Raw genomic sequence first — 12,679 nt, 5'->3', positions numbered from 1 at the left:
TCAAAGACTTCACAGTTTGTATCTTGAAAAACACAGAAAAGCTAGCCTCCTACTGTGTATTACTTAGCTAACATCTGTTTCTTGCTTCGTGTATGTGTATTATATATATGTACCCATACATAAAAACTACTTGACATGTGCAATGTTGATGTCATGGCCACTAGACTAGTTTCAAATTGGAGAATAGAATGTGGTCTTAGGGAATAAAATAAGCCTAAAACTGATCGATTCACTTGAGTGGCCTGGAAACTACAAGGATTTACTGACAGTGAGGGGCCATTTTGATTCAGTTGATGAGTAAGACTACAACCTGTAATGTGAAGAAGAGTAGTTTTGTTATGCGTATCCTGTGAGGAAAGGCCAAGATTGCTTCTCTGGTTTTGTTACTTCATTTTCACAAAACTTAAGCAGCTTGTGCAGATTCTGGTAAAGTCGACACAAACCATGAGAAAGAAGAGATAAAAGTAGAAACTGTTGTCACTAGGGGATGTGATAAAACAGGTTAGCCCTATTTGAAAAGGTGAAGTTGCATCTCCTGTGTGGAGCTACCACATTTTTGGGTTGTCTAGAGTAATGTTCGGTTTTGGAAAGTGTATTTAGATAGTTTTGAAGGAACTGAAGGGCGCTGTGAGCCTGGAGCTTGCCCCTCCTTAGAACTGTTCCAGTCTTCACTACAGGGTGAGAAATGCTCGCCTAGAAACATGGGTCAGCTGTATGACATCAAAGTGTATTTGGTTGTAAAGCGTGCATTAGGAGAGTGCGATCTGAATTAAAAGGATTAATAAACAGTACAATTTACCAAACTCTGTAAAATGTGTTTTTTTTCATTATTGTGTAGGGTTTGTAAGACTTTATTTTCTGTAAGGGTATAAAACATGGGTAACACGTATTTGTAGGAGGAGTGCTTGGGGAAAGAAACGGTGATGAACGACGCATGGCTGTGCTGCAATGCATCAGAGGGTATATAACTTTCAGATGAAGCTGACCCTAGTAGAAAGCAAAACGGGGTTAAAACACGCTCGTTCAATACGAATTTCTGCCCAGGCCCGAGGCTACGCAGTTACCGCCATCTCCCTCAGCCGTGAGGGTGACGGGCACCGAGGGCGGGGCCGTTAACGGCCGCCGGCGGTGACGTCAGAGGGAGGGCCGCACCCCGCCCGCCCTGGGGGAAGGGCGGGCTCGCGGGGGGTCACGTGACGAGCGGCGGGGCCCAGAGCGAGGCGGCCGCGCCCCTTCCGGCGGGCGCTGCCGGGACCAGCGGGGAGGGGGCGGCCGGGCGCGGGGACGCCGCCCGCCATCACCTCCCGCCTCGCCTCGCCGCCGTTCCCCGCTCCCCTCCCCTCATGGCGGAGCAGCGCACGGCTGCCGGCCCCTCCCTCCGCCCGCTCCGGCCTCCCCCTCCTCCTCCTCTTCGTCCGCGAGCGGCGGCGGCCGCGGGGCCCCTCCCGGCGGGGGTGTGAGGGGCGGCGGCGGCAGGTAACGGGGGGGGGAGGGGCGGCGGGGGGAGGGGAGGGGGCGGGGCCTCGTGGGGTGGTGGGCGTGTGGGTGGGGCTTCTGGTAGGCCCCGCCCCCTCCGCCCGGGCCCCGCCCCCACGTGCAGGGGGCGCCTCGGGGGAGCGGCGCCGGGTTCGTGCCCGGGGCCCCCGGAGCCGAGGGGACGCGGAGCCCCCCCCGGTACCCCCGGAGCCGGCTGGGGCAGCGCTGAGGTGTGCCGCGGGGCGGGGCCGGGCCGGGCGGCCCTCGGGGGTTCACGGTGAGGGGAGCTGGGGCCTCCGGGTCGGCTGCTGAACCGCCCGGCTGCGCTTTGGTTTGGGGCGTCATGCGGCGTTTTGGCTTGCTCTGTAGGTCAGGGGGGTGCCTTGTGTTTGTTTTCCGTGCTGTGAAGGTGGAGGCTGGGTCGGACGTCGTGGTCCTTGGTTGTTCTAAGACCTTTTTCAGTCTACCTGTTAATTTTCTCCATTTTGCTGCAATATCTCTAATGCTATATGTAATTCGACCCAATAAGTCATCCTGCATCTTTCTGAACGCTTTGATATGCCTCATTTTACATATATATAATTATACATACATAAAATACACATATATTTATTTATATATGCTGTATTTTTTTTCCTGAAAAGGTAACAGGTTCATTGGTAGGAAACTATTGCGTGAGTTCTCATGCGCATTGTGCTTAGACTTCAGCGTCACACTGGTTCTGCTTTCATTACAGCTCTTAAACCTTCTCAAGGTAAAATCATAACAAATAGAAAGCAGGTTACGTGCTCCTTGGTCACACCAAAGGAAAAGGTGTGTCTGAAGTCTAGATCTGACTTGGACTTACTAATTTTTTTTTATATTTGAAACTGCCCATCTTAAATGCTAGAGGTTCACGTCAGTGAACTCCTGCTGGTTACTCGTCCTACAGAGAATGGGAGCAGTGCAATAGGTACAGCCAGGGTGAGGCAAGTCATATCACTGACTCCTAATTTTAAGTCTATTTTGATGGACTTCTGGGAAACGCAGTCAATGCGGACAGTATTGGCTACAAAGCACCCTTTGTAGTTACATTTAGTTAATGAATAGCACGCTGTTTTAGTGAAGATACTTTTTCATTTTATGTTAAAATCTTTTAATTGAAGATCATTCTTTTTATAGAAGAGAATAAGTGCAAATACCAAATACAAAGAGTAAGACGTGCAGAAAGTTTAAGTGTGGAACTTTTCTCGTTTTCTCCTAGTACCTTAAAATGGAATGCTCATTGGTTTTCCTTCATTAATAGAAATCTGGTATAAAAGAGTAAGTCTCCCTGCTGTTTAAAATCTTTAAAAATGGGCAACTTTGAACCTGTTAACATGTCTTTTGCTTGGAATACCTGTGCTGGTGCCTCTAACGTTATGCTACATACATACACATATATGACATCTCTGTAAACATGAAATACTACGATACAACATACTACCTGGTCTGCGTGATATATAAACAATATGCATCAGATTGCACGCTCGTTTAACTTTGTTGACAAAGCTGGAAAACTTCATTGGGGTTTGACTTGCCATGCAAGTCCTAAATAACTCCTGTAGCACCTTTGGGTTCTGGATGTGTACGTACATCTTGGCCTTTTAAAGATGTATGTGGCTAACATTTCAACCAGCAGTTGTTTTGTCTTAATGGGATGTTATGCTTGTCCTTCCGCTGTTCTCTTGACCTGTGTTTCAGGGAGATGTTCAGGAGTGGACAGAACATGACTGAGAAAAGACTTGAATTAAAGAGTTAGCTGTATTTTGTGGACTTATTCTAAGGAAGATTACTTATCTGTTTTCGTACTTCTTTCCACCGTAGGAGTTCTGTATATGAACATCCTATTAAGAACTTAATATACCAAAGCCAATAATTAAAATTTCCTATCACTGTTTTGTGATAAAGGTGCTTTAGCACATAACTTACTGAACTGAAAGGACTAGGATAGTATTTCAGCTCAAATTTAGCATGTTGCTTTCAAAGGAATATCTTAGATTGCAAGTTAATTTCTTTGATTAGCGAAATGAAAAGCAAAGGGATGGAATAACTGAGGCTTCAGATCAGACATACGTAGGGAAGATTAAATTTAAAAATCACACTACTCTGTTATTCGAGTTTTTTGAAACAGCAATTCTGCCTTTTTAAAGCATAGGTAAGACAATGTATGCTCTTGTGTGTCATGCATGAAAATGAGATGAGCGTGAAACTATGGACGTAATTTTTTTAGCTGAATTCTTAAAATGCCAGTTAATACTCTTTTGAACTTATATTTTAGGAACCTAAAATTTGAAATATTTAAAAAGCAAATGCGTCTGGATTTTGGAACAAAATTGGTACGTGTAAAGAGCGTTTGAAAGGCTCATTGTTGAACATTTATGTTGTTAGGGAGTGTTTCTGTTTCCTGTGGATTTATGCCTCTGGAAAGGAAGAAGGAAACACGTAATAGTCAATGTGTATTTGTTATAAGCTTTTGGTGATTGAACCCACTTCTCTTCCTTGGAAAGTTTCACAGATAGGAGGGCACTGAGTAGGTGTGCTATTTCAATGCTAGAAACACAAAACTTCTCATGGAGCTCTTACAAATAAGTGCAATGGAAAATAAAACACCACAGAACAGTTCAGAAGACTCTGGGTGGCTGGAGCTGGCATAACCATTGCCGATGTCTTGTCAAAACAGACCTTTGTTTTAAAATCCTTCCGTGTGAGTCATATCTGAATCGTCTGCCGGTTGGTATTGGTGATCTGCCCAAAGGACAGAGAGTAATTAATGGCATCAGGCAGGGAAGGGCTGGCAGTGACACCGGCCCATTCACTGTTAAAAGTACCAGCTGTTAGAGAGTAAACCCTGAGTTCTTGCAATCAGGTATTTTATCTTACGTTTAGATCGTCTACTGGTGGCCAAGTAGGCAAAGTTTCAGAAATCCACCACGTTCACTTTTGCTGACAGTAATTACTGCTTTCATACAATGTACAACTATTAGAGGTGGTAATTAATTGTCTTTGGCTGGTAACTCCCCCATAGCTTGAGCGTATCCGCTTTTAAATGGAAAATAATATTTCGTCTCACAGTGTTACTGTTAGTGTTTCTGAACATTTAGAGAATTGATTTGTTACAGTAAATATTTAACATCTTCTGGGCTCTGTGTGCGCACGCATGCTACTTTGGGGAGCAAAGAACTTTTGAGCAAAGAGGAATAAAAGTGTTTGTGTGTTTTAGACTAGAGACTCTGTCTTGTCAGCAGCTTTATTTTCCATTTACGATACTCCCCAGTTACATCTTAAATTAAGCAAATGGACTTTGTGGTTAATCTGGACTTACTTAAGTCCCACCAGTTTTTCAGAAAGCCTTTTCTCCTTGCCCACTAACCCTCAAACTTGGTCAGCTCCTTGTGTTGTCTGTCATTGTGCTGTTGTGATCTGAGAGCTAGGGCTCATGATGTTAGACGATCCACAGGCAGATCCCAAATAGGTGTTTTTTTGGGACATTTTAAATACTGTTGCATGTAGGTAAGAACGTCGTATCCCCTCATTAGGTCTCTGATAGAGTAACAAACTTGTATTCCTTCATGAAACTGCTGGTCATGTATGGATGAAATACTCTCGGTGTTAAAATCAGCTGTGAACTCAGTTAAAGACCCTCAGCAGAACTGTACCAAGTACAAGGAAAAACACTGCCAGCTCCGCTTACCTCCTGCATTTCCTGGCTTCTCTCCTTTTTGTGAGTTGGTGGTGGCCCGGGCTGCTGGAATAGGACAGTTTCAGTGCGTCCCAAAGCTGAAGCTTTAAAGGAGTACTTATTCCAGAAAATGCTCCTTTCACTTCATTTCATTCTGTTCATATTTCCAAAGGTAATAGATAGCTTTTCTAGACGATGTTTATGAATACGTCTTAGGTCCTCTTCTACTGAAACTCGGGGTTAGAATTCAAGTACAGCCTGCCCAAAACGTGAGCTCTCCTGTGCCTGCGACTGCGGACATCCCTATAAGCTGCAAAGGGAAGCCTGGCCGTCCTGTCTGAGCAGAGATCGGGCCGGCCACGTCTATGAGGACAGCTCAGCTTAGAAAGAAAAGCTAGCGCTAACCTATGTGAAGAAGTAGTCAAGATTAGAATCGTTTAGGAGGCTAACAGAGCAGTTGATGGGGAATCAAAATGCTTTTAATGTATTTAGGACTTGAGGGAAAGTAGGATTAATAGTTCTGGCACATAGCATCCTTAGGGCATTTTTTAAGTCTAAATTCAGAAAACTACCACGAGTTTTTCTCAGTCATCTGCAATCATATTTTTCTACTCCAAAGAAAAACAGCATGTGCTTCTTCCCAGGTCTCTGAGACACAGTGGGTGGCAGGATGGGACTGAGTAATGCTCTTCACCTCCATCAGAAGTTTTTGTGTAGATAACGCTGCAAGCTGGAGGGGAAAAAAAAAAAGGTGGTTTTGGCAGTTAAAGTCCAGTTTTAATAACAAGCTCCCCTAGTAAAAGTGCTCTCGTTAGTGACACAGCTAGAGCAGGAGAGGTGCCCTCCCGCAAGCTGGTGCAGCACCAGCACCACGCGGCGCATCAGCTGCAGCTGAAGAGCTCGATGACTGGCTGCGTGTCTTGGGACTGCCAGAAGGGCTGGTAGAACGGTCACAAACGTCTCCAGGTGCCTCTTCCTTGCATTAAAAATGCCTTTGTTCTCCAGGGGACTGGAAGTGTGGCTTTGAATTAAAAACCAGAGAAGTACTTGATGCAGTTAGGTGACTTGTTCCGCTCTGTCTCACGCTAGTCATTTGTCCCCTGGGGTTTTGTTTGGTGGCTGTCTTTGTATCATGCAAGAATCCACTTAAGTTGTTTTTTGTTGTTGTTGTTGTTTTAAAGTCATTAGAAGCTGAAAACAGACCTTCACAGTTATATTTATTTATTTATTTACAAAATAAGGTACTAAAACTTACGTAAGGATAATCAAAGAGGGCTTGAGAGTTTTGAACAGGAGATCTTACGGCATTTTGAATTAGTGACATGTTGAGCTCTTATTAAATGGGACTGCTTTCCTTCACTTTTTTGCAGCCTAACGGGATGCAAATAAGAGGATCTATGTTCAGGGTTAATGTGAACCTACCTGTGGCTCTCTGCTGGGCTTCCCTAGTGGTGCAGTGCATTAATCCAAGTCGGCAGCAGGAACATAGAGGGAAAGGCAGCGTTGGAAGAAAAGTTTGTGAAGAAACAAGCACAGGAATTGGAGCTGTGAGCTTGAGTGGCAGGCTGCAATATGCCTGTATGGAGTGTTAGGCTTGCAGTGGTATGTCCCTCTCTGCCAGAGCCTGGGTGCTGGGTGCCGCAGTGTGTTGATGCTGGCGGTGTGCTCCTCCTCCTGGAGCTGCTGTCTTCCTTCGAAATCAAAAGCTTGTTGATACAACTTGCATCACGCACCGTGCTTCTGAATAGCTGGAAAATGGTTGCTTAGGGAAATAAACGCTCTTCTGAGCACATCAGTGGTAGGTGCTCCCAGGAAATAAAATTGTCTTATCTATAGGTGTTTTCTTCCTTTAGACTAATTCTCTGTACAGTCATAATTACCTGTTACCTTAAAATCAAAGCCTAAAGATAGTTTCCATTTGCCTCAGTACTACAGAGAGGTTAATCACCTTGAAAGTACTTTAGGATTTGTTTTTTTTTTTTTTTTTTTTCAAAATGATTTATGGAGATGCTTGGAATTTGAAACCTTACCTGTTACATGGAATCCAAGGTATCCCCATTACGTCTTTTCTCCTGTTATGTGTTGCACTGAACTAAAGGTCCGTGTTTAGCTAGAGGTTGGGTATGTAAAATCTTGGTTTCTAGTCTGAAAGTTAGCATCTCCTGCTAAGCTGTACTCGGAGGTCTTGCATGACTAAATTTGGAGCCTGGGAAGTTGGGTGAATGCTTTTCAACGGTAAACTCGTACTTGTTACTGTAGGTGAGCTGGAAAAATACTTCATACACGTGTGGGAAACTCTTTGTACAGTGCATCAACAAATAGCTGCCTTTTCTTGTTCCAGATTCCCTCTTTGTTAGAGGATCAGTGCATGTGTGTTCGTTCAAGTTTGCTCGTGTTAGACAAGTTACGGTATGATTACACAGTTCTGCTCTTTCACTTTTCTAGGGAGTTTCTGTGGAAGAGATGCTGTGGCTGTTCTCAAACTCTCTTACAAACTGATTCTGATGTAAGTAATTATTTGAGCAGTATCATCAGTTAGGAGGTGTGCTGGGCATGATCTGTGTACTTAAGGAAAAGAAGAATAAATTGCACATCTTAAAGTTTCCTTAGGTTTCTTTTTTTTTAAAGGACTTTTCTTGTTTTGGGTTTCAGTTTTAATGTTCTGGGTCAGATGCCCTCGTGTGCATTCAGACTTCTTAGTCACTCATCTGTGATGCAAGCTTACGCGTGCTTCGAGGGTTGCCTTTTTTTCTTCTGTTTATTTTCCTCCTTTTATTATTTTCATAGACCTTTCACAGGAAGAACCATCCATGTGAGCTGTTGAGGATTTGTCTGCACATTATATATTTCTACCAATTTAATCGGTGTGTTTGTTTTGCTCAGGTTTCGGTGTTGCATCATCTTGTGTTGAGTAACAGAAGTTGTGCTGTTCGTTGATCAATGTGACAGTCACTTGTAGTTTACGAGATGAGCCAAACCCGTGGGAAATATGACTTCTGCATTGGTCTGGCGTTGGCTATGAGCTCCAGCATCTTCATTGGAGGAAGCTTCATCCTGAAAAAGAAGGGGCTGCTCCGATTAGCTAGGAAAGGCTCCATGAGAGCAGGTAAATGTGTTTCAGAAACTTGACTTCTAAGTTTTACTGCTCCAAAGAAGATCACTAAACTTAAGATTTTGTTCCGACTCAGATATAGGAAACCTAAAACATGTATCTGGTGTTTTATTTCCCTCCGGTGTCACATACGTCTCACTCAGTGTGTGATGCATACTATGCAGTTTGCATATAGTGCCCCGTGAGGACGCTCACTGAACTATCCTTTGCGTGTCAGCATCACGTATGGTGATGCACTGTGCTGCAGTCTGTTATTTGGAGCCGCTGAAAGTGTTTGGTTTTTAAGCCAGGAAGATTCTGAACAGTGTTCAGTTTTAATTATGGATTAATATATTACCAGTGCACAAAAAGCCAATTTAGTGGACTGTTTGTATTTCCAGCTTTATTTTGTTGAACTGCATTTAATAAAATTAAATAGCTCTCAGTATAGCTGTTACTATTTTGGGAACTGATTTTTTTCATCCTTTTGCCAATGTACTTGATTGGAACAGTAAAATGCTGATTTGCACTAACTAGATTTTTTTTCTTACAGCTGACTGTGTTTGGTAAATGAGGTTCATATCTGAAATATCTAGTAGCAAAGAATTCTGTCTACATCAGGGAGGAGCCCAACTTAATGTTTTCAAGTTCTTAAAAGCCGCTTGCCCCAGCTCTGTATTTCCTGCAAAGGAAATGAGTGATTGTTATGCTAGGTCAGAGCTTGGGAACAGAGTGCAATGAGTGTGTGAATGAATGATCTAAGGATGCTGCAACCAGAAGATTGAATCTGAGTAGTTTTAATTCAGCACTTGTCATCTCTGCTTGTAAAAGATGGTTGATCTTGAGATACGTGATTCATGCTTTCTGGCTTGGAATGGGGAAGTGTGACTGCACTTCACACATTTGTATGTGTAATCAACTACCTAAGCCACGCATGTCTCTTAAGAGACATGTAATTTGGCTTTTCATGTCATTGCAGTGAGTTGAAAGAACTGTTTTTTAGTGTAAAGCCAGAATGACAATCCGTGCCATTTTTAATAGGAAGGAAATCAAATAATTAGTTTTCAAAGGGGGCTGCAGGAGGCATCTGCGCATCAGAGCTTGAAGATACTTAGTCTTTATAGCTAACAGTTATCAGAAGGCAGCCCATGTTTTTATGGGCATGGGCTACAAAAACTATTTTGGCAGTGTTACTGTTTGTTGAGGTATGGTTTTCATGGAGTAACATGCTTTCTTTCAATTTCAGGACAAGGTGGTCATGCGTACCTTAAGGAGTGGCTGTGGTGGGCTGGACTTCTTTCAAGTAAGTAAATTTTGAGATGGTGTCTGTCGTCTGAACTTTTAATTGCTTAAACTCTGGACTTACTGACTATAATCATGAAACTGGCTTAATTTACATTGTACCCTGTAACATGTTTGCTTTGTAGCCTGGTATTGCAGAGGTCTCCATGCAAAAGTTCATGACTCAAGTTAGCAGGTTGGGGAGCCAGAACGTAGACGCTCCAAAATACATCTTCTAGTTTGGCTGAATCAATTTTAGTACGTGTTGTAGTCCTCCAGTCTGCTCTACAAAATAGTAACGAAGTTTTTTGTTCTGTTAGCTGAGCACCAGAATTAGACTTTTCCTTTGTTCTGTACTGAATGTTCGTGTCTGAAAGAACACTTGCACTGATTCACAGGTTTGTTGCATAAGACACCCTAACTTGTTTTTTTTTGTTATTATTATTACTACTCTGCAGTGGGAGCTGGCGAAGTAGCTAACTTTGCTGCCTACGCTTTTGCACCAGCTACGTTAGTGACTCCTCTAGGAGCTCTCAGTGTTCTTGTAAGGTAAGAAACACCAACAGAAAGCAGTGGGGTTTCAGAGAGAGAAGTTAAATATTTATTTAGAAATAAGTCACTGAGATATACAGTAATAAATGTGGTTTGTTCTTAACTATGAATGAATGGTGGGTACAAACATCGGGAGTAACTCTTAAGTTTCTCCAAATGTAAAATGACTGTTCTAAAATGATTCTAGAAATCTGCACCTCAGTCTGCAAAAAGCTATCACCTTCTCCATTTGAAAAATATGCTGTATGCAACAGAGTAGTATTTTTATTCCCAATTGAAGGTATTTATCTTTTAAAAATGATTTTTACATGTGCCTAGATACAGAGTTTTTGGGAGGCAGCATAAAAAATGGGTTAATGGACATTAATAGTGTTCCTGCTCACCAAAAGCTGCGTGTTGTGTATGTGAGGGACCTGTACAGTCAAAGCAACCTGTACGTGGATGAGCAAATTAATGCAATATTACTAACTCCATGTTTGCTGGTGTGTATTTTTTCTTCTTAGTGCCATTCTGTCATCCTTCTTTTTAAATGAAAAACTTAATCTCCACGGAAAAATAGGGTGTTTGCTAAGTATACTTGGATCAACTGTGATGGTCATTCATGCTCCACAAGAGGAGGAAGTAGAAACTTTAAATGAAATGTCCAGCAAACTAGGTGATCCAGGTAAGACAGATGCTGGCTTGATCTCTAAGTAGCTAATGCAGAAAGATGTGTGTGCTTGCTCTTCTCTAAGCAGCCCATTGTTCCTTTGTTATAGTTTTATTACTGCTTTTTTCAAGTTCTAGGAAGACAGCCTGTCTGCTTCATTTTGTCAAAATGAACTAGGGCTTTGAGTTCTGTGATGGACTTCCATAGGGTGCTTTGCATGATGCCAGTGAACTTCTTTGGCCTTGAATGAAGCGTTTTGATATGAACCACTGAGATAACAGTTTAAAGAAATGCAGCAGCACAGATGGATAAATACAACTTTTATAAATTTTAACTCAAGTGTGTCAGTCTCTGTAAGCCCAATTTTGATCTGTCCTTAAGTGAAGAAGTAGGTTTGGTGGTAGGTGTCTGCTGAGAAGTGTAATCCTTGAGGCTACCTTATGTGCTTACATGGAAGATGAGGCACTCACATACACTTCTGCAAAATGCTATACTTGCAGAGCCAATTCCCATTTTAAACACAAGGAAGTGTCCAGCACAGAGACTAAAAGATGATCTTAAGGAATGAGCTGGTTATTGGAAATCTGCTGATGAACATAGCAGCCTGCCAAAACATACTTCCTTAAGAGCATTCAGCCACAAGCCTGGATCCAGTATCTCTGTGCCTCCGGGAGGCTGTGTGTAAGGCAATACAGCAATCTAATCCTGTAGTCATCATGCTGATAGAACAGTAAAGGTAATATAATATGCCTAAGTTTCATTATTTTAGCAAGGTCACTCTAAAAGTGTTTAACTTTGCTGTTGAAGGAGTAGTGAGTGAGAAGCAGCCTGATCTTTTCTGTGTAAGCTGAGCCAATCACCTTGTTAACGTGTATTCTTGGTACCTCTGAGATGCTTTTGATCGTATACGTCAATAACAAGACTTTTTTTTTCCCCCAAACACAGGTTTTGTGGTCTTTGCAACACTTGTTGTCATTGTGTCTTTAATCCTAATATTTGTGGTGGGACCTCGCCATGGACAGACCAACATTCTCGTGTACATAACAATTTGCTCTGTGATTGGAGCGTTATCAGTTTCCTGTGTAAAAGGTTTGGGCATCGCTATCAAGGAACTTTTTGCGGGAAAACCAGTGCTGAAGCATCCCTTGTCTTGGATTCTGCTGCTAAGCCTTATTGTCTGTGTGAGCACGCAGATCAACTATCTGAACAGGGCTCTGGATATATTCAACACTTCGATAGTGACTCCGATCTATTATGTAATCTTTACAACATCCGTTTTAACTTGTTCCGCCATCCTTTTCAAGGAATGGCAGCACATGGCGGCTGATGATATTATTGGCACCTTCAGTGGCTTCCTCACTATTATTGTGGGGATCTTTTTATTGCATGCCTTCAAAGATGTTAATTTCACCCTGGCAAATTTGCCTGTCTCCTTGCGGAAAGATGAGAGAGCAGCAAATGGTTCTTTGCTGAGCACGTACGACTGCTTTAATCATGACGAAGAAAGTTCTACCTGTGTAGGTGAAATGCAATCCACTGAGAGTCTCTCAGCCAGGAGAAATGGAAGTCTGTCAGCCTTCTGAAAATATCTACGTGTTAAATAAGAAAGGAACAATTCTGTAACTCTGGATTATTTTTTTTTTCTGCTGTGAAATGTCTGAGCTTGTCTGGAACCTCATGTTCTTCTTAACGGTACGTGTAGACAATCTGTATTTTTTAAGTTTGATTAGTTTGGATCAAAATCACTGAAGGGGGTTTATTTTGCCTTATTTTTACTTTAAAAAAATACTAAAATGACCTCAGACCACAGTTGGGTTTGTTGCTTAAGTTATGTGTAAATACTTTCATTTCACTCTTCTGTTTTCAGATGTATTGCACTAATGACAATTTTATCAAAAATAAATGGCTTTATTTCTGCATTGGTGGTAAA

General features: G+C 42.4%; 1 protein-coding gene across 3 annotated transcripts; it reads left to right on the top strand.

Moving 5' to 3' along the window:
* The first annotated feature begins 1,203 nt into the window (after window positions 1–1,203).
* NIPA2 (NIPA magnesium transporter 2) lies at window positions 1,204–12,679 on the top strand. 3 transcript variants are annotated; one of them, XM_080585439.1, is made up of 7 exons: window positions 1,204–1,476; window positions 7,622–7,682; window positions 8,060–8,282; window positions 9,514–9,570; window positions 10,007–10,097; window positions 10,604–10,764; window positions 11,695–12,679. In XM_080585439.1, the coding sequence occupies exons 3-7, from the start codon at window positions 8,144–8,146 to the stop codon at window positions 12,330–12,332; spliced, it is 1,086 nt and encodes a 361-aa protein (XP_080441565.1). In that variant the 5' UTR covers window positions 1,204–1,476; window positions 7,622–7,682; window positions 8,060–8,143; the 3' UTR covers window positions 12,333–12,679. The 3 variants fall into 3 exon arrangements, with proteins under 3 accessions (XP_080441565.1, XP_080441567.1, XP_080441566.1); XM_080585440.1 differs by lacking the exon at window positions 1,204–1,476 and adding an exon at window positions 1,603–1,706; XM_080585441.1 differs by lacking the exons at window positions 1,204–1,476; window positions 7,622–7,682 and adding an exon at window positions 1,583–1,706.

The sequence above is a fragment of the Anser brachyrhynchus genome, assembly GCF_964034855.1.
Source record: "Anser brachyrhynchus genome assembly, chromosome: 1".
NCBI classification, from domain to species: Eukaryota; Metazoa; Chordata; class Aves; order Anseriformes; family Anatidae; genus Anser; species Anser brachyrhynchus.
The sequence above is the reverse complement of the archived record's forward strand: the minus strand, read 5'-3'. Positions and strand labels throughout refer to the sequence as shown.